Source organism: Crocodylus siamensis, chromosome 1, assembly GCF_052110815.1.
Source record: "Crocodylus siamensis isolate JL-2025a chromosome 1, ASM5211081v1, whole genome shotgun sequence".
Lineage (NCBI taxonomy): Eukaryota > Metazoa > Chordata > Crocodylia > Crocodylidae > Crocodylus > Crocodylus siamensis.
Genome location: NC_143395.1, coordinates 182,939,650 through 182,958,504, shown reverse-complemented (window position 1 = coordinate 182,958,504; position 18,855 = coordinate 182,939,650). Strand labels below are relative to the sequence as shown.

General features: G+C 37.3%; 1 protein-coding gene across 4 annotated transcripts in view; it reads right to left on the bottom strand.

The window, feature by feature from the left end:
* Positions 1–215: 215 nt before the first annotated feature.
* The window catches only part of AFTPH (aftiphilin), a 61,004-nt gene continuing 42,364 nt past the window's right edge, over positions 216–18,855 (bottom strand). Inside the window, exons 7-10 of one of the 4 annotated variants that reach the window (XM_090050592.1) lie at positions 13,003–13,063; positions 11,326–11,409; positions 7,067–7,190; positions 216–1,377 (exon numbers count right to left, since the gene is read on the bottom strand). In XM_090050592.1, coding sequence (XP_089906718.1) covers positions 1,233–1,377; positions 7,067–7,190; positions 11,326–11,409; positions 13,003–13,063 — 414 coding nt within the window. In that variant the 3' untranslated portion in view covers positions 216–1,232. Of the gene's footprint in view, positions 1,378–7,066; positions 7,191–11,325; positions 11,410–13,002; positions 13,064–18,855 lie in introns of those variants that run through there. The other 3 variants (XM_090050599.1, XR_016442853.1, XR_016442854.1) reach the window with 3 other exon arrangements.

Here is an 18,855-nt window from a genome sequence, read left to right as displayed (position 1 = left end):
CCTGTGCCTCCAAAGACCCTGTTGTGGTCTTTCTGAGTTCTCTGCAAAAGAAGAATTGCTCCATTATTTCTCTGTAGTCAGAAAACAAGTGAAAGCTAAGAGCTGGCATTTTCCAAGGGTGCATTGAGTCTAAAAAGGTTGAGAATGACTGCTCTAAGCACTCTGAGTAAGATGGATGGTATACAGAGTCTGCATAAAAACATGCCAGACGTATATACATCTTTTAAATTAATTTTATTTTGTGTAAGCTAAAAGGAAATTTACACACTTAAATCTCAAAAGACCTCAGGCATGCACATTAACCTTGTTAGAGGTTCTTCTACATAGCTCTCTTTTTTCCATAGGAATTTCCCCAAACATTTACAACCCATAGTTTTTACTGTATATACAGCCTAAAACCATAGCAATCTATGATTATGTCATTTTACACTGTGCAAAATCAAACAAAGGAATAGTGGTACAATAGAACAAAAAAATTGTAACAGGTAAATTTCACTGTAAGACATTCATATAGTTTTGGTCCTTCTTTTCCAAATCAAATTGATTGAATGAAGACAATCTTCTAATGACCTCAGAAATCATGTGTTCAGACAGTGATCCATAACTTAACACAAAAAGGTACTGACGATATACCTTTCAAAAGGCTACACAGCAATAAAGCCATACTGTTAAAGTTTGAAAAGATAAAAAATAACCAACCAAAAAGCACCTTAGGTTGACAGAACAGAAAGAAGAACCTGTTTTAAAGAAAAAGCTGAAAAACCCACAAAGAGACAATGACCTTGGGCTTTTTCAGCAAAGAGTGAAGTATTCTAATATATGTAGGAAAGAAATTAAGACACTCAGTACAATCTGAAAAGGGGATTTCACAGACAGCGATGATTGAAGTTTCATTGCGTTTTTTTTAATTTTTTTTTAAAGTTTTATAAGAAGGACATCACCAGTGTATTTCACAAAGACGTAAATGTATACACCCCAGCACAACAAAAAGAGTAGATCTTCAAAAAGGTTCACCCCCAATTATTTACATTTTTGCTAATATAAATTTAGGACTCCAGTATGTAAATAAATATACATTGCTATGTATACCTTTCTAGTGCTGCTTACCAACAAATCATCTGAACTTGATTTTTTTTTTAATTAAAGCAAGATTGCTTTTTATGACCTGGGGGTAAGGGGAGAGGGAAGAAGAAAAAAAAGGAAATCAATAGAAAGTGTCCAATTCACATCACTTAGTCTACCTTTTCTTGGCAGCTTGTTGAAGGTGTTAATGTGGCTGGGAACATCAACACCTTGGCATGCATGAAACTTAAGTCAGGAAGGCTAGAAATCACCTTGGCAGCCTCTTCACTAAGATGTTCTTCCTTTTTTGGCTTCCTGTTAAAAAGGAAGAAGAAAAGTGCATTAATCCACTACCTGATGTCCATGAAGGAAGACCCACTGATAGAGACCAGTATACACCTGCAAAACTATACAGATACGATTATCTACCTGCACCATAACCTCCCATGAAGGTCTGCAAGCCATATTGAAGTGAGGGAAGTTGGAATATTCAAAACCTTAATATCGGGTTTGCATGTTTTAAAACAAATGCACTCTGTGAGAACTAAATGCATCCTTAGCCTGAAGACAAAACAGCAGTAGTGGTACCACTAGAATCCAGACCTCCACCTCCAACACTTTCAATGCAGAGAAAAAGTTCTGAGAAAAGTTCAGATGCCTGAAAAACGTTCAGTATTTTTTTTAAGAGGACAGCGTGTAGCACTGTTTTTACTTCTGAATATAACCCAGTGTAATCAACTACATTTCACATATGTTCTAAACTCTTTTTGCTCTCACAATGCTCACAAGAATTAACTGCAAATTAACGAAGGGATTTCTTCTTCTGCATTCCTCAGTCGTTTGGTCATTTGTATAACTCTCTTGTAGACACCTTATATTTGCTATTCAAATAGAATAAGCTTGATTCAGACTGTTACAAAGCACTGATCCATACTATATCCTACCGAATGCTGACAGGTATTTAGCCTGGAGTCAAACAGAAGGCAGGGCAGGGTGGCACTACAGAGAGGCATAGGTTTTCATAGATGACAGCCTATTTTGTCATATGCTCTGACACCTGATGACATAGCATCTGACGAAGTAGGTGTCACCCACACAAGTTTATGCTTCTCTGATCCAGATGGTCTCTGCTGAACGCTAGCTATGACAAGTAGAATGGACTGCTATTACGGAATGATGTTAAGACACTGGAATAGCCTTCTTAAAACCTTTTAGAAACTCTAGCACATATAAATGCCTCCTTCCTTAGTGACAGGAGTAATAATAACAACAATAACAATAATAAATCAGACTCAAGCCTGAAACCAAATAAACTACTTTGAAGATTTCCTTTATACTCATCTGCCCCTTATGCAAGATCAACTTTAAAGTTTATACCAGCACAATTGCCCCTCCAGTCAGGAGGACTGGAAATAGCATTTTTTCCTCCCCATCACCCACAAACAGCACTCCTTTAAGCTGGCCAGTGGTTTGTGAGAAAGCAAGGAGCATAGTGTTTTGCCCCCACAGAACTCCCAGAAAAAAAAACCAAATTCTTGATTCAGATTCCCCATCAACACAGGTGATCTTTGTTGACACTTGAAACTATCACTTGATGAAAGATCCCTGTATGAGGTAGCCAGAATACCAAACCTGACTTTTGAATAGTGATATTTTCTCTTTGCTGCAGTGGAATTTCATGAGCCACTGCCTAGGCAGATTACCAAATTCTGGAAGATAAACAAAGCTGTGTGCAGGATTTAGTGAAAAAAGGAGCAGAAAGCTAATGTGTGCCTCCCTCCAGTTCCGCATTTGCCCTTGGAGGGCTCTTTATCTCTGAGCTGCTGAAATGTGGTCATCACCACTGACTGTGATATCAGTATTTGGCACATGCAACAAGCAGCTGCAGTATGGAGTTGTGATCAATTACCCACAGGCCTCTCAAGGTGCAAACTCCTGTCGTTCAGTGGTGATCAAGAATTCCTACTTGTTTCTCAGAAAGGACAATTTGAAAGAGGAATTGAAGAGAGGCTTAAGATCACAATTACAGACATTGGCATCGATGCTATTCTGGCATGGAGACAGAGTGCCCACATTTTTTGCTATCTGTCTGCCTCTTTCTGCTCAACTGGATTTGTTACACAAAGAATCATCATATGGAAACATTTCCGTAGTGTATCTGGTCTGACACTCAGATTGGCAAGAGCCTTGTACAGCAGTCAAGAGGATATTGCCACTGCTTCTAGCTGGAATACCTTGTACCTGTAATACTTCTCACAGACGTTACAGGGCAATCATTGCGAACCTCTGGCTGTCCCTTGGTTTGGAGGTGTTCTGCAATAACTTTGCAGTTAGTATGCTCTGTCACTGGGAGTTATCTGACAGAGGATGGGCTAATACAGTTCTACAGCAAAATCCGTCCCCAGGTTAGTTATGGATACAATCACTACCTTTGTTATAAGCAGCAGTACTACTAAATTTTGGTGACTCTTATGCAGGAAATAATTAGCTGATGCAGCTAGAACCACTGGTGTCTTCCAGTAGGGTTATGCAGTCGTGTTTCAAGTAGAAACATGACTGCAGTGGACATACTGCAATTGGTGACTGGGCCTCCTTTGATGGAAGCACTAGTAGGGGCCCTGGCAGACATTTAAACCCAGTGAGTAACTTTTCTGAGTGCTGAATTCCCCCAAGCGAGTGGGAATTCCCTTGGTGTTGTTGAACCTGCAGAGGTGCTTCTTGGTCTGCATTCTTGATTTCACTTTAGTGGGGGGAAGTAGGGAGTCTCCCTCCAACTGCAGCAGGAGCTTTGCCCCTTTCACTGGTTTCTCAATAGCTTCTCTTTTTTCTTCTGAGGTGGCCCTAGGGGTAAGCAGCCTTCCCTAAGCAGATATGCCTGTATTCTACCACCCAGAGTCCAGAGTCCTTCTTAAGATGCCCTTGTGTGATACCTACAGGAAGCTGACAAGCTTACAACCAGCAGGCAGGAAAGTGGTTGGTGAGCTGGAATAACCAACTCTTTGTTCTCCTAAACAAATACAGACCTCCCAATCTGTGCGCCAGCCTAAACATGGACCACTCTGCTTGGACATCTCTTCTGGCCCCCTCCCCACCCCAAGCTCCAGTGCTTAGCTACGTCTTACATGTTTACAATGAGCATTGCGGACACCAACATAACACCAGCACTAATTGTGACAGCTTGCTGATTAGATAAAACATAAGCTGCTCTGGAATTATGAAAGAGTCAGACCAGAGCATCTAGCAGTGCCCACCAGTGATTTTTTTTTGTTTAAACTCGAACAACATTCAGCCATTTCTTGTAAAAGAAAACCTCAGCTCTCCATCTTCTTTCAACAACGCAGCAGATAAATTTTTGGACTCTGTCAACTCCATGGTGTTCTGCATGAGTGCAAAGTGGTAGGGGCAGGCTTTACTGGATCACTGATCTGCCACTAACTTTGTACCCCTTATATTTAGTATTCACATCTTCATGGAACTGCCAGGCACTTTTCCTCCCCCTCCTCTGCATGCTCCTTTTGAGGAAGTGACCGGTTGAGTGCAAGTTACCCGTCTATAGGTGAAAGTGGTGCTGGCTCCCACCAACAAAAACCTTCAGGGTGTGGCTTGAGGAAGGCACTGGGCATTCCTACTATACAGACAATTTAAACATTCAAATTTAACCATGCCATCACTCTTCCCCTTGAGAACACTAGAGGTCTTTGTCAGCACTAGGCTGAGCCATGTCCTCCCTCAGGAACAGATAATAATCTGACTCATCTTTGGTGGGTTTAACATACCCACACTTCTATTCTAAAAGTGTCAGTTTATTAAAGTTATTTATTCCAAGAAAAACACAGTTGAGTGTGAAAAGGCAGTACTATGGGTCAATACTAAGATGATATCCTTCCATTTCCTCAAATGTTTATCTTTAAGAGAACAAATAGACAGAAAAAGTGAAAGAGGAAAATGAAGTGAATGCTTAGAATCCAATTATCTCTTAATAACTGGCAGCTCAGACTGAATATTGAGCAACCAACCATTTATCAAACACTGGGTTCTAGCTGCTCCAAGCCAGTCATTTCCTACCCTTGCATCCAGAATTAACAGCCCAGTCTAATGCCCTGCCTCTCTGTACCTAATCCATAGTACCAATAACATCCTCTAATGGCTTCCAGCACTTGAAGTCGGAAAAAAAGGGGGGCAGGTGGGTAAAACAAAGGACCACTAGAGCTTATTAGCCTTCTATCACATGCTACTACTCCGGGGTATCAAGCCAAAACAACTTCTACTCACATCCAATATGGGACTAAGATCAACAAGCAGCAAGTCATAAAAGTTTCTTCTCTCCTTTCCTTATCGGCAGCTACAGCCTCCTAAAATCACCTTAAATCACCAGTATTTAGATTCTGGGACTAAACTTCCCTATAAAGGTAAGGGTCCCTGTAAGGGTCTGTCTTATTTGCTCCCTGAATTTCCTATCATGCTTTTGGTGTAAAATTGAATCAGCACTACCACAGTATGCAGACAGACAGTCATTTGAATACAACAGACTATCTACCAATTTGTAAAAAAAAACTAAAACATACCAAAACAAGAGAGAGAACTGATATTCCTGAGAAGCCTGCCAGATCAACAAATACAATCCTATGGAGAGGCTTGCAAGAGTAAATAACTGAACTTCCAAGCACAAATATGTGATTGGAGTCTGCCAGCTACTCCAGGAGTTTTCAGAGAGAGATTATTTCAAAAACTTATGTACAGTTATGAAGAAGTATGAACTTCCTGAAGAAAGTCAACATTTTCTACTCGGTAATTTCAGACCACTTTGTAGAAATTAAACTCTCTTAAAAATTCAACTGTATTTCCAAGAAGTCTATATTTTTCAGTTTCCCTTTATAGAATATTATAAAACAGCCAAGCTGAAATCTGATTAACCAGCATTGAGGTTTAGAGCTCCATCTAATGGCTTAGTGTTGAAATTTCACGGCTTTGTACTGTCAAAGTTCTCTAAATGCAAGGTTAGGTAGAACACAGAGCAGGGTACCATTTTAGACTATGGATGCACATATGTTTGGATACTGCTTTGCCCAGTGTTAGGAGTTGGAGCAGTGCTGTTACATTTGTTACGTTTCCAGCTTGCCCACGCAAAATTAGAATGTAACAGCAGCTGCCCTTTTGAAATGGCTCCAAATGCACAGGCGTCCCTGCCCTTACATACTAAGCAAGCCCCAATGCAAGATTCTGACCTTTTTTACCGTGAAGAAATAGCAAGACATTTCCAAACCTGATCACAACTCTAACAGTTTTTGTGATGTCTAGTTTTAGACATTTAAAAGTGATCTCTATGGAACAGTTATTACAAACAATATTAAACTATAACTCCATTTTTATAAAAAAAATGTCACAGAGGAGAATAAAGGCTGCAATGAGTTTTAGAGTTACTTGCAAAAAAATGCAAGTAGGAAAACTTCACTCAACATTGCTTGCTTTCCTTATGTTGTTCTCCTTAAAAGTTATATTTGTAAAAATACGAAATAAGCATTCATTCCTGCTGGTACCAGGAGGATTAATGACTCTTTCAAAGATGATAATATTTTCTCAAAAGATCCTACTAGCATATCCATTAATACACAGATTCTAATTTTTACCTATAAACTGTCAAGAGTAGTTCTGTTGCTAAGATGCACAATCACAAAAATTCAGGTAAATTCCAACTCCTGAACAAAAAGAGCTTGTTTTATTCCACTGCAATAGAGCAGGCCATCAAGAACAAGTTGCGACTTAAAGGCTCTGACTGAAGCTATACATATGATAAAGCAGTGTCCATGAAGCCCACTTTAAACAGCTGCTAGATCTGACTAGATCAAAATAGAGTGAGCGAGCTCTTGTTATAATGCTGGTATGTGGAACAGTTATTAGTGTCTTTATATATAGTTTGCTTCATTCAACAACTTGGCTCTAAATTTGTACCTATTTGGATCTCTCCACCTCTAAACGATGTTTAATTGAAGATTAATTGATTTACCTTGTAGAGGTGCTTGCCTTCTCTACTGTGGACATGAGTCTTGCAAATGCATCTGTCACTTTGCCGCTTGCATTGGAGGTTTCCAGTTTTGAAGTTGTCAATTCATACAACTCTGGATCCACACCTTATAGCATAAAATGATAATCAGTGAAGGTTGGATGCAAATATAAGTCATAATTACCCACAGTCTGATTTGCTAAATACTTTATTTTCTGTAAACATCTGAGTCACTAAAAATTTCAGAAATATATGACAGAACTTGGCAATGCTTCCAAAATTACAACTTTCTCTGTCCCAGTTTTAGTAGCTGCTACTGCTGCAGCAAAAAATGCATATACCTTAGACTTAAGTTTAGCATACCTGGTCTCAGCCTGAGAGCAAAACATTAAAATGCATTGTTACATGCATAAAAAAGGGGGGGGGGGGAACCAACACCACACAAGATGCATTTTTTTCATTGACTTAAATTTGTTTCTATAAAAATAATTTGCCAAAGAATGAATTGCCAAATTAACTGCTACTTAGAAACAGAAAACACATAAAAATTAAGTCTTAAAAATACTATAATTCTGATGGTGACCACATACCACAGTGGCTTCAAAAATTATATCAAACACTACACCGAACTTGACTTCAAATTTAAGGTGAGGAAGATCCATCATTCTTAATCCCATTCTACCAAGTCTATGCTAATTTATAAACACAGAATTCATATCTAAATCCTTAACTGATTCTATTCTTTCTTCTCTCAAAAGTATTTATAAAGTACTGAGCAAAGGATACAAATGCTTGAGGCTTGATTTTCAAGTGTTTCACCTTAAGCCTGATCCTGAACATTATTCTGACATGTGTTTACACCAGGAACAAATTTTAGATTTTAGAAGAAAAAAATTCATCCCAAAGAATAAAAGCAGCACAAGCAAATTGTATAAAAATGTACTGAGAAGAAAAAGAAAACATAACACGCCCCCCCCAACGTGGGTGAAATTCTGGTTACTGCCTGTTAAGTATTAAGTGCTGTTTCACCTCCGCTATCAAAAAAAGGTAAGAGATACAAGGATACTGTGTGACCTTTAATCTTTGTACAAATCTCTGTAATTTTAATATTTCAAATGCATTATGGAGGAGAAAATGTTAGAAAACTAGTTCGCCACTAAAAACAATTTTAGCCTGGTGATAACTAAAGTATAGCTGGACGTAATATATTGTGTTTACTTCCTTAAGTTAACGAAGTTTGTTGAGATTTATGAACATTTTAGGGGGGGGTGTGCGCGTGCGTGTGTGCGAGCGAAAAAGGTGATGCAAAATTAACATTCTCTCCATTGTCCAAACTTGATACAGTCTGTACTACAACAAAATGTCTGTTGCAAATAATTAGAGGTCAAGGGATATGTAGCTGCTTTATGTCAATAAACAACTCAAGAATAGCAACAATTATAAAATTAGTTTAAATACTAAATAAGCAAGCTAACCAGCTAAAGTTATGCAAGGGCTGCTTTAGAAATGCCCTTTATGTACCAAACTTAGAACACCTCGCCAATTAAAATACCCTGGCTGTTATTCCCTCACTTTCATTTATTAATAGTTGAAATTAATAATTCTCAACAGCAGTATGCATCAGCTCTTCTCAGTTTTCCTTGTTCTGATTAATATATTGAGCCAAATGAAATTAAAAAAAACCCTTTACTTATACCAAAGAAACCAATTGCCCTTCTTACTAGCTCATTAGATACTACTCATGTATTCTTTCAACTAGCACTTGTTTTTCTCAAAATGAGGTCACATCCAGATTCAAGTAAAATATGCACCAAGTTTGAGACCAGTATACCTTAGGTTTGATGTCTTGTCAGATGTTTACAGAACTCCAACAAGAAGAGACAACAACACAGAACATTAACTTCCAACAGGGGGGAAGGCTATAAGAAATGCACTTAGACTTGCAAGTCTTTTGAAATCTCATTAAGGTATAAATTATAAAATATTGAAAAGGAAGGAGCCCTTTGGTACACAGTTCTGTGACGCAAAGGTACACCTAACAAGTTACACTATGTAGTTACATTTCAAACCTTTAATTTACATCGGAGAATGTTTTATGAAGCTAATGCTCAATTTATTGGTTCTAGTATGTGGCTCCTATTGAATTTGGCCAATAGTATTAGAATGCTTGCACATCACTACAAAAAAACAGAACAAAAAACCCCCCAAAATAAAACACCCTGCTGTTACCATAATATATAAATTATTAATTAGAATTAGGGAGTTTCTCAGTGATTGTTAAATTTAAATCCCCCTTTTAGTGATTTTGGATCCAGATCTGATGATTGAGGGAAATCTAATATAGATCTAGAATAGTTTATATTCCATCTTCATTAAGGAACAAACTTCTATCACTTCAGTGATAGCAATTTAATGGTTTTTAGCAAAAAACATAAATGACTACTCAACTGACAAAGTCATAAAATCAATGGATTTTTTTCTTATTTAAGTGATCAGGAAGTAGTTATGGAAAAATTATAAAACCTTAATGAGATATTTGAGGAAAGTTTGCTAACCAAATTCTGCACAGAACTCCTGGATAAAACTTAAACGCACACAACACAAACTGCAAGGTAAAAAAAAAAGTATGACTTTCCTAGAAACAAGTCAGAAAATGGAGGCAATGGCTATATGGCAAACCAGGGGAGGTGATACCATCTATACTATAGTTTAAGGACACATTTATCAACAGAAAAAAGCAAAAAGCAATAAAAAAAAGCTGAAGCATCTTTGCAGTAATCACTTCAAGTGTTTGTAATGGCAGAATAATGAGAATGTATCTTGCTGGGGGAATGGTGACAAAATGCATCTCCTAATGAGGGGTGAACACTACTGAAAGAGAAATGAATTAAGAGTGTCTTTAAAGCTATTAAAGGAATTATGTAACTATTCCAAGCACTCTACACTTTGGTTCCTAGCACCTGTGTAGTAAACTTACTATCGCTTCATACTGACACAATGAGTACATTATTTGACTCTTGAGGATGGTGCTACCGTGAATTTGGGGGCAATTAAAAGACAAATGATAAAAACCAAAATAATACAAAGTTGCTGTATTAGAGGATTCAGGGAAATGTTGTTGTTGGAAAAATGCTATAGTGATCATCATAAGATGAAGCAACACCCCTCCTCCCCCGAGTTTTAATAATAATACTGGGCTTCTTGCTCAAAATTAATTCAAAGTACATAAGGGACTTCATGATCGAGGGGCATGGGTGTAACAGCAGCATTTTACTCATGCAGCACCTTAGAAGCAGCTAAAAATAAACTAGTAGCCCATGTAGGAGTGACAGGCCTTTCCTAGATCTTCCTCTCTCTGAATAAATGCATTTTGCAAGATTTTAGGTTTAGCTTTCAAGAATAAAACTTAAAAAAAAAAAAAAAAAAAATCAGAGAAACTCAAACATATTCAAAAGACATCAAAATCATGTTAAATAAAATGTAAACATGGTCAAATTCATTCAAGTGTGATCCCATTTTATTCAAAGTAGAAAATAACAAGTATTGGTCTCTTTCCCAAGAGCATGAGCTTTCAGCATGGCTAAAATTGCTTTTGTTTTATAATCAATGGCTTAATATATTGCTTACGCTTTTAGTGTCCCCCAAGACACAACTGTCCTTGTTTGTTGCTATGAATATTGTTAAAACACTTTTCTAATATTGTAACATTCATTGTCAGACAAGGAACAGAAGTACAACTTTTAGGTAACCATAAATGCTAGTTATGTCATGAGGATTTTAAACATCTCACACCTTAAGTATAACTCATTTAGGAATTTATATTTATGATATATACCAATTACAATAGTCAATTATATTGCTGATAGCTTTTTATTCAAAAGGGAGAACTTCTCCCTTTTTGTAGACATTATATCTAGGTTTCAGTTTCTTAATATGAAGTACTTTGAAAAGCTTCCAAAAATTCTTCATTTAAAATCAAGTAAGGAAAGCATTTTAACATATTCAGTGCTTAAAAAACTTAAGAGCCATTCACTGCATATATAGGTAACAGTACAGAGCTAATAATACCTTTCAAATACTTAGCACTTCATACAAATGTTAGAAAACAGCATACACATTAAAAGAAAAATAACATACTACATACACATTTTACAGAAACGCTCTCTTAAAGTTCTCCTTGTTTATAGGAAAGTCAAGTGATGTGTTCATGCTTTTAGTAAATTGTTATAAGACTACATTTGTGGTTTTAACACTCTGCTGACCTGGGATTGTGGTGGTGCTGCTAGAGCTACTGTCATCCACGGGCCCAAAGAAATCAAGGTTCAGAAGAGTGGAACCTCCACTAGCTTGAAATTCAGTGACCGTGTTGGTAGGCAGCCATATAGAAGGTAAGCCAAGGGAGGGGTTTATGTATAAAAAGGGGTAAGACACACACTTGAACATGCAAGTTATAATTAGTACTCAGTACACAATTTAAAAACTGACATGAAAACAATGCTTACAGTATTAGCTTGTAATTTCTAAAGATGTTAACAACTTAATTCAATGTACATTTTCTCATGTACAATGCAGCAAGTAATTCAAACACTAGTAATTTTAAGTAGAAAGAAAGATTTATTTCGATCTAAAAATTGAATAGAATCAGCAAGATCCAGGAAGAGAGATCTGTCCAATTAAAGGGAAACAATACTTAGGTCAATTTGTAATAGGAATATAAATGGGCCTTTTCCTTTCACATTTAAAGCTATTCTTTCATCATTAAAAATTTAATTGGTCCCCCAATTAGCAAAAAGAACTGAAAAAAACTGACAAGTTTTATTTGCCATTTTTAACTATAAAGTATTTTAGCTTAAAGCAATGTAAATACATGGAAGTGAATGCCAGGGTTACATCCAGCTCCTCAGTAATAAGTTATACTGTTCCCCTTTAATACTGAAACAAAATCAGAAACAGGATACATTTTGAAGTTACTTATTAAAAGAAAGCATGATGATTTGACTAAAGATATAAGACACCAGACAACAGCAAAAGGGTCCATCCAGGCTTTCCTTCATTATCATATTGATACTGATATTTAAGTCATTGCAACCTATGTACCCTGAGAACTACTAGGTAACACCCATAGTAACATACACAAAATTTTAGTTATTTGAGTAACTTATACATTGTGAATTAACCATTGCTGGCAGGATCCTTTTAAAAAATGTTTTCTCTATAAGACTTCTAACCTGCCATCCAGCAAGTTTTCACAATCTGTTATTTTTCTTTCTCCTCAAGCTTGCACCTGAGAGACAGGAGTTAGTGAGACAACTCACTTCTCCACTAAAACACACACACACATATATGAAGCTCTTAGAAGTGAAGTTTCAGCCATGTACACAAATAAGTTTGAAGGCATCTCTTTCAAAATTTAATACATTAGATCTATTTTGATACAGAGTTTAAGCAAAAGTAGCAATGCATGAAGTCATTAAATAAATGTCTAAGTGGAAAATGTATATCTGTGAAAGTGAAAACTTTCAGTCTAGAAGTGTATCTTTTACAAAGAGTTTTTGGTTAAACTATTGTGCTTTGTAGTAACCACCATACACTTCATTGCTATTCATAACGTATCAGTTCATTGGCAACATACATTTTTACAGGTTAAACATGTAAATCAAATCTAACCTAGTCAGATCTTCATCGTAATCTGAGAAGGCTATGAGGTGTGTACAATGCAGCTTTGTGTGCTCAGCATGAATGTAGGAACCTAAAATCACAGAGAGCTGTGTTTTAAGACTTGGGGGCACAGCTAATCAGAAAGAAAGCCTGAATTTCCAAAGTTAGGAGTAAGAAATAAATATATATTAAAAAAATAAATCAGCAGAGAGACGTTTGTCTGAACTTTGTAGCTTTCTTAACTCTAGCTCTGGTGCTAGAGGCTCTACGGAGAGACGTACCATCTAAAGGGTTAGTAAGGCCACTGCTACTCCAGTCAAACTGGACAGGTGGTAGAGATTCCTAGAGTTGAAAAGTCAGAAATCAGATTTTATAGTCAGTTCAGGTTATAACAAATGTAAAGTGTCTCACAATAGAATTTTCTTTTTTGTGCCCAAGTATTAGAGAAAGAATTGAACATAAGTTCCAAATATTTTAAGACTTTAGAAGTTGTGAGCTGTAAGTTTTCATAACATATACTTAAAGTACCTTCTTCAACAAAATAAAAGTTGAGCTCAACTTTAAGCAGAGATCGCCCCAATCATCTAGTCCCAACAGGGTTTTAATAAGTATTATACAAAAATATTAAGACAGAGCTAAAACATAAGCAATAGACTAAACCATTTGTGCATAAAAAGACTAAACATACAATTTAATTGGGGGAGGGGATTTTAAAATAGAATATAGTTCTAGAAAGTGTTTTGCACTTCTATACACCTTTGCATGATTGTATGAAATAAGTTATTCACCATGAAGGAGTCCATGTTTCCTTTCTTGAGATCATTCTACCATTACACTTGGGGAGCCTATTGCTTTCTACAGGCCCCCAAAACTGAATACCACCCTTTGCTTGATCAATCTAGCCAAGAAAGATGAAGTCCCAAACTCCCCCCAGCAATGAGATAGGATGTCAAGACTTGACTACACAACGTGTGTGCTACAGGAATGTGATTAAAAAAGGAAACTTGGGCTCCTCCTGGGAGAGCATCTTTGGCTCTCCATTTCCTTTTGTTCAATCCCTCTGCACACGTAGGTAAATTGGACAAGCCATAGAGATTGTGTAGAAGAGGGAGATATATATTTAGCTGTCCTGAAAACCAGTATAATTTATAAATGGTTTTTGGTTAGAGCACTGCAAAACATACAACAGCCACAGCAGCGGTATTATAAATATTAAGAACTTCTCAATCTCTCTCGTTCTGCCTAGTGCTGTTCAAGTGAAGTTAGCTTGCAGAAGCAATTGGGAAGAACTACCTTGAACTCAGTAAGTTTGATTCTTAGGTTTCAGAGTTCTGTCACCAGTGAGAACTAGCTAGAAATTCCTTGAAAATCAATTTGAAACATCACTAAAGATTACTTAGAAGGCTCTTAAAAGGTTGAGAGGCAGATGCTGATTCTTGGCAGTAAGTGAGGCCTTCTCCAAAAGCTGACAGCATTCAGTGCTAACAAGTCACACAATGTCACAAAACAGTTTCAGAAGCTTGAGCCAGGTCCAAACAATTTGAAAACCTTTGGTTTCTCGAAATTTGAGTTTTATTTAAAAAAAGAAAAAAAAAAGGAGGGTACAGAATTCTATATTTATTTACAGCAACGCTTTACCTCAGACATCTTTCACCCAATGCAATGTTTCCGCTACAGATGAGTATGCTTTAAGTAGTACATCATTGTGGTAGCCAAAAGGATTTAATACCATGACCAATTTTTATTTCCTGTTAGCCCTTCAAATACTGACAATTCAAGTTAATGACAAAGAAAACTAGTTGTGCCAATGGAGACGCTGTAACTGATATAGTTACAATAGCTACAACCAGCAACTTGTCTGAAATGTTTTTGTAATACCAAAAGCATACCAACTCTGGAAGCAGCTTTGCTTATAAAAGGGAAGCAGCAGTGGGCTAAAAAAAGACAGTTCACCAGCTTTTTCATTAAGAGGGAAACAAGCTTGAACCACAGCTCTTCTGACAAAAACTTTCTTACTAGCCTCCAATTAGTTAGACAAGAATCCCACGATAGCTCCATGTCCTCATTAAAGAGAAACCCAGGATTAAACTCAGAAGCATTTAGAGTCAGAACTGAGGCCAGCTGGCAAAACTATGTTCAAATTATACCACTCTCTCTCTCAGGTAGATGTCTAGGCTGCTGACAGACGTGGGGGGAAAAAAAAAAAAGCAGCAAGCTTTACCGGAAGGGACAGCACAATAGTTTGACCAGGCTCCTCAGTGTCTGTATAGATTGGATGCTTCAGGAGCTATTAGATAAAATTTAATCAGCTATTAGATAAAAGTGCCAAGAATGCCGCACCAATGTGCCCAGTTTATACAGATGTTGAGTGAACCGGGTCCAACTAACACGATTGTCTGTTCTGGGTATGTGCTGGGCTCAGTGCAGGAGTGCACCAGGTTTAAAGTAAAATGCCATTTCTTCTCTTTTTTTTTTTTTTCATGTCTGCCAGCAGCAGTGTCTCTGAGACATGATTCACTCAAATGTTAGCAGAACAAGGTAAAAGTGTCAACAGCCCCTCGCTGCAGGAAAAAAAAAAAAAAGTATTTCGCTCCAACATATCCTGCTTCAGGGGACAAAAGTTATTCTGTTAGCTTGGATAGTTATCAAGCAGAAAGCTCTGTATAAATTGCAAAAACCTGTAGGTAATGTTGGTGATATTTACAAAAATATGAAGAGAGGAGCACCTGCCCTCTCCAAGACAGCATATGAAGTGAAAGTGAGGGGGCTGAACACAAAATGATCTGGACAATTAAATGCAAAGGAATAGTTCCTGTTTCTATTAGCTTTGCCCCTAGGAGGGCTCTGACTACACTGATAATTCAAAGCTCCATATAAGTGCCCTAGAAAATACAGACAATGGCAAAGTTCAGATATGAGAATTTTAAGTTTTAGTTTGGCAGAACATCCTGTGGAAGCTTCAGAACTTTCAGTAGCTCTCCTAATGCGATATTTTTAACTACCAAAAGAATGCCCAACAAGGAACAGGAGAAATGAATGACAGGACTGTGCCATCTCCCTCCCCCGGCCATCCTAAATCAGATTTATATAGGAGGAGCCATATAGAGGCTGGCAAACAGGCCTAACTACTAGGGGGTTACCTGGAGAGCTCAGAAAGTAAGGAAAAAATTGAAAAGCTCTCTTGTTCTACTGTGCAACTGTTATGGCTTTCTGGTGTAGCAATTTTATCTGCTTTTAAGATTCCTTTTAGCACACTAATAGGACTTGGAATAGGAGTGTCTTTAACCCCCCCAAAAAAGTTTAAGTTTTAAAAGGTTGTCTACATAAAAGTAACTCATTAAAATTGAACTACAGCAAGAGAGTTGCAAAACTACATTGGCAATGCAAGTTTACCACCAATATTTAAACAGTTGCTACAAACAGACCCTGAAGCTCTCTCCCCACCATGAATCTTGTCTGTTACCAGAAATTCATATATTAGATCATAAGCATTTATTGGCTATGCTACTATACAAAAATTCCCAACTGTTTTGAAATACCACTTTCCTTCCTGAAGTATTTCAGAGCTACTTCACTGCACTTTAAACTGTAACAAGTTTTTTTCATCTCTTACTCCAAAGGAATTTTCTTACCTGTGATTTTTGTTCTCTTAGTGTACATAGCAAGGCAGTTATACATTCTTGGATCTCTCACGTGTAACTGGAGGGGGTTCCATAGCAGTCTCTGGCTGGTGGCCAATAGCAGGGTTGTGTACATCTGTCACTGCTAGCAATCCTGGTGGCCCCTAACCCAATTAATAGTGCTTTTTAAGAGCCCGCCTAACAATTTATTTGAAGACCGATCAGTCTCTAATAGCTAAGTACGAAGTTGATATCATTACATTTCATCTCCAGCTCTGCAGATGATGTGAATATGTAGATATGTTGTGATTAACACCTTCCAAAAAGAATTAATTAACCAGCTGCAACACCTTCAGAAAAGAACTGGTGGTAAATTCTCTTCTCTCAAGGGCTGGGTCACAGCACGGAACAATGGAGCTCAAAGACTGAAGTTCAGCACAAGCACTGACGCAAACAAGAAAACCTAAAGTCATTCTGTACGTTTGGAGGATGACAACCTCAGGCTTTGCCAAAGAAAACACGTCTCCCAGTATAAAGAAGGTATTTTGAAACATGAACAAGAACTTTGATATATACTAGGATGATAATATAAAAAAATAAAAATGAAAAAAGACAAGGAAAAAAAGGAATGTTGAAAGAAGAACAGAGACAGCAAGGCATCCAGTGTTAAGCCACAGTTGAAAAATCAGAGCACAACACCAATAGACACAAGGCAGGTTATACAATAACTCTGCAAACATCTTGACTGGAACTAACTACTATTAGTTTTCCTATCATGCCTCAAACTCCTAGTTATGGATTGAGCTCCTATTGTGTGGATTCAGAAAAATACAAAGGGTCCCTGCTCCCAGAGATCTAACAGTCAGTGTAATTGTTGAGAGGGCAGCTCCTTAAGTAGACTTTCCCCTCATGCTTAATGAGTTTTTTTATGCCCCTTTTATTTCAGGCTTGCTATGGAATAAAATGGACAACTCTCTAGATATAGCACCTGAGATGTAAATTAGCTATTGCAGTGATCCATAATCTAGATGTAATTTCACATTGAGTTTATGGAGATGTGCCCTGATGGGATGAGCATTCGAGAGTGGGGCAGAAAAACAACTGTCAACAAGTAACTGATCAAAGTGGAGCTCAGATGCCAATTTGAAATAAAAACAAATTTAATTTGTATTAAATTAACAGTGTGCATGTGGACGGGGCAGTCAGTAAAGTTTACAATTCTCTGAGGTCTAAATGAGATTACTAGAACTAGATAAAATTAAGAACCTGAGCTTAAAGTGTGGAGTTTTTTTTTGGTTTTGTTTTTTTTAACAAGTTACTTTTCCATATTCTAACCAGATTTGTGAGGTACATATGAAGTGAAGAGAAGTCTAATAGTCTGTAGTTAGTCTTTCCAAATACATTTAAGTGATTTAAGTGAGGTCTAAGTTTTTTGGCAAGAGTCACTACTTTTCAACTCCTTTACAGATTTTACTCCCATGTTTTCTTGCTCTCCTTATCTTTTTACTCTCTCCATTTGCAAATTCAGTCCTTGCTCACCACTTGTCCATAACACAACTTTTGGTTCTCTCTGGAACTGAGCAAAGACTTCCTTTTCCTGACAGCCCTTACTGATAACACCTTACTTGCATACAAAGAGAATATCTGAGGACTTTAAACCCCCATTAGAATGTGGTTCACATTCTATCCTTTCAAGAGACAAGCTAACAAAAAGAATCATGTTTTGTTCTGCAGAGTGGTAGCTTCTGTGCATGATGTTCAACAAAAGTTGAAGTCTAATGCAGTGGTTCTCAACCTTTTTAAACTCAGGGCACTCAACCTTCATTAGACTCAAGGCACTCCTTGGAAAAAAGGCCAGCTCTTAGTTTCCACATATTTTTTTTTCCACTATGGAAAAATTAACAAGAGTAATTATATTATTGCAAAGAACTTAGATCACAAAAAGGTCATAATGTTTTTTACACTATGGATTCCTACTTGAAATCTTTAAGTTTATCTTGTGAATCAAGTGTAGAGGCTTGTATACCTAACAGTGCTAATACTGAGACACCTTTAAAAAGATATCATGGTACCTCAGGATGCTATTATACCCTGGTTGAGAATCACTGGTCTAATGGCACCAACACTGAAAAGACAGCCAGCAAAAAGCTAAGGTCATAAAACCTTTGCTATTTGAGAACTCCTTCAGCAAATGGAAAAGAGCAGTCAGTCATGTGATATTTGGTCAATGATTTACACAGGTCGTTGGCAGATTAACATTGAGAATAGAAGGAAGTTTCAGATGTCCTGTCTCAAAAGTGAGAACTCAGCTATAAATTGCCAGAGGCACCATTGTGATCACTTGACCTTCTGCACTATACAGTTCATAAAGCCTCACCAAGTAATTCTTCAGTTACTAATAGGAGACTGCTACGGATTAGCTTGCTTGGTATGACAGTATTCTCATTATCACTTATCTGGATGAATAAAGGTGAGAAGAAATTCTTTTTGGAATGTTACTGAATCTCATAAATG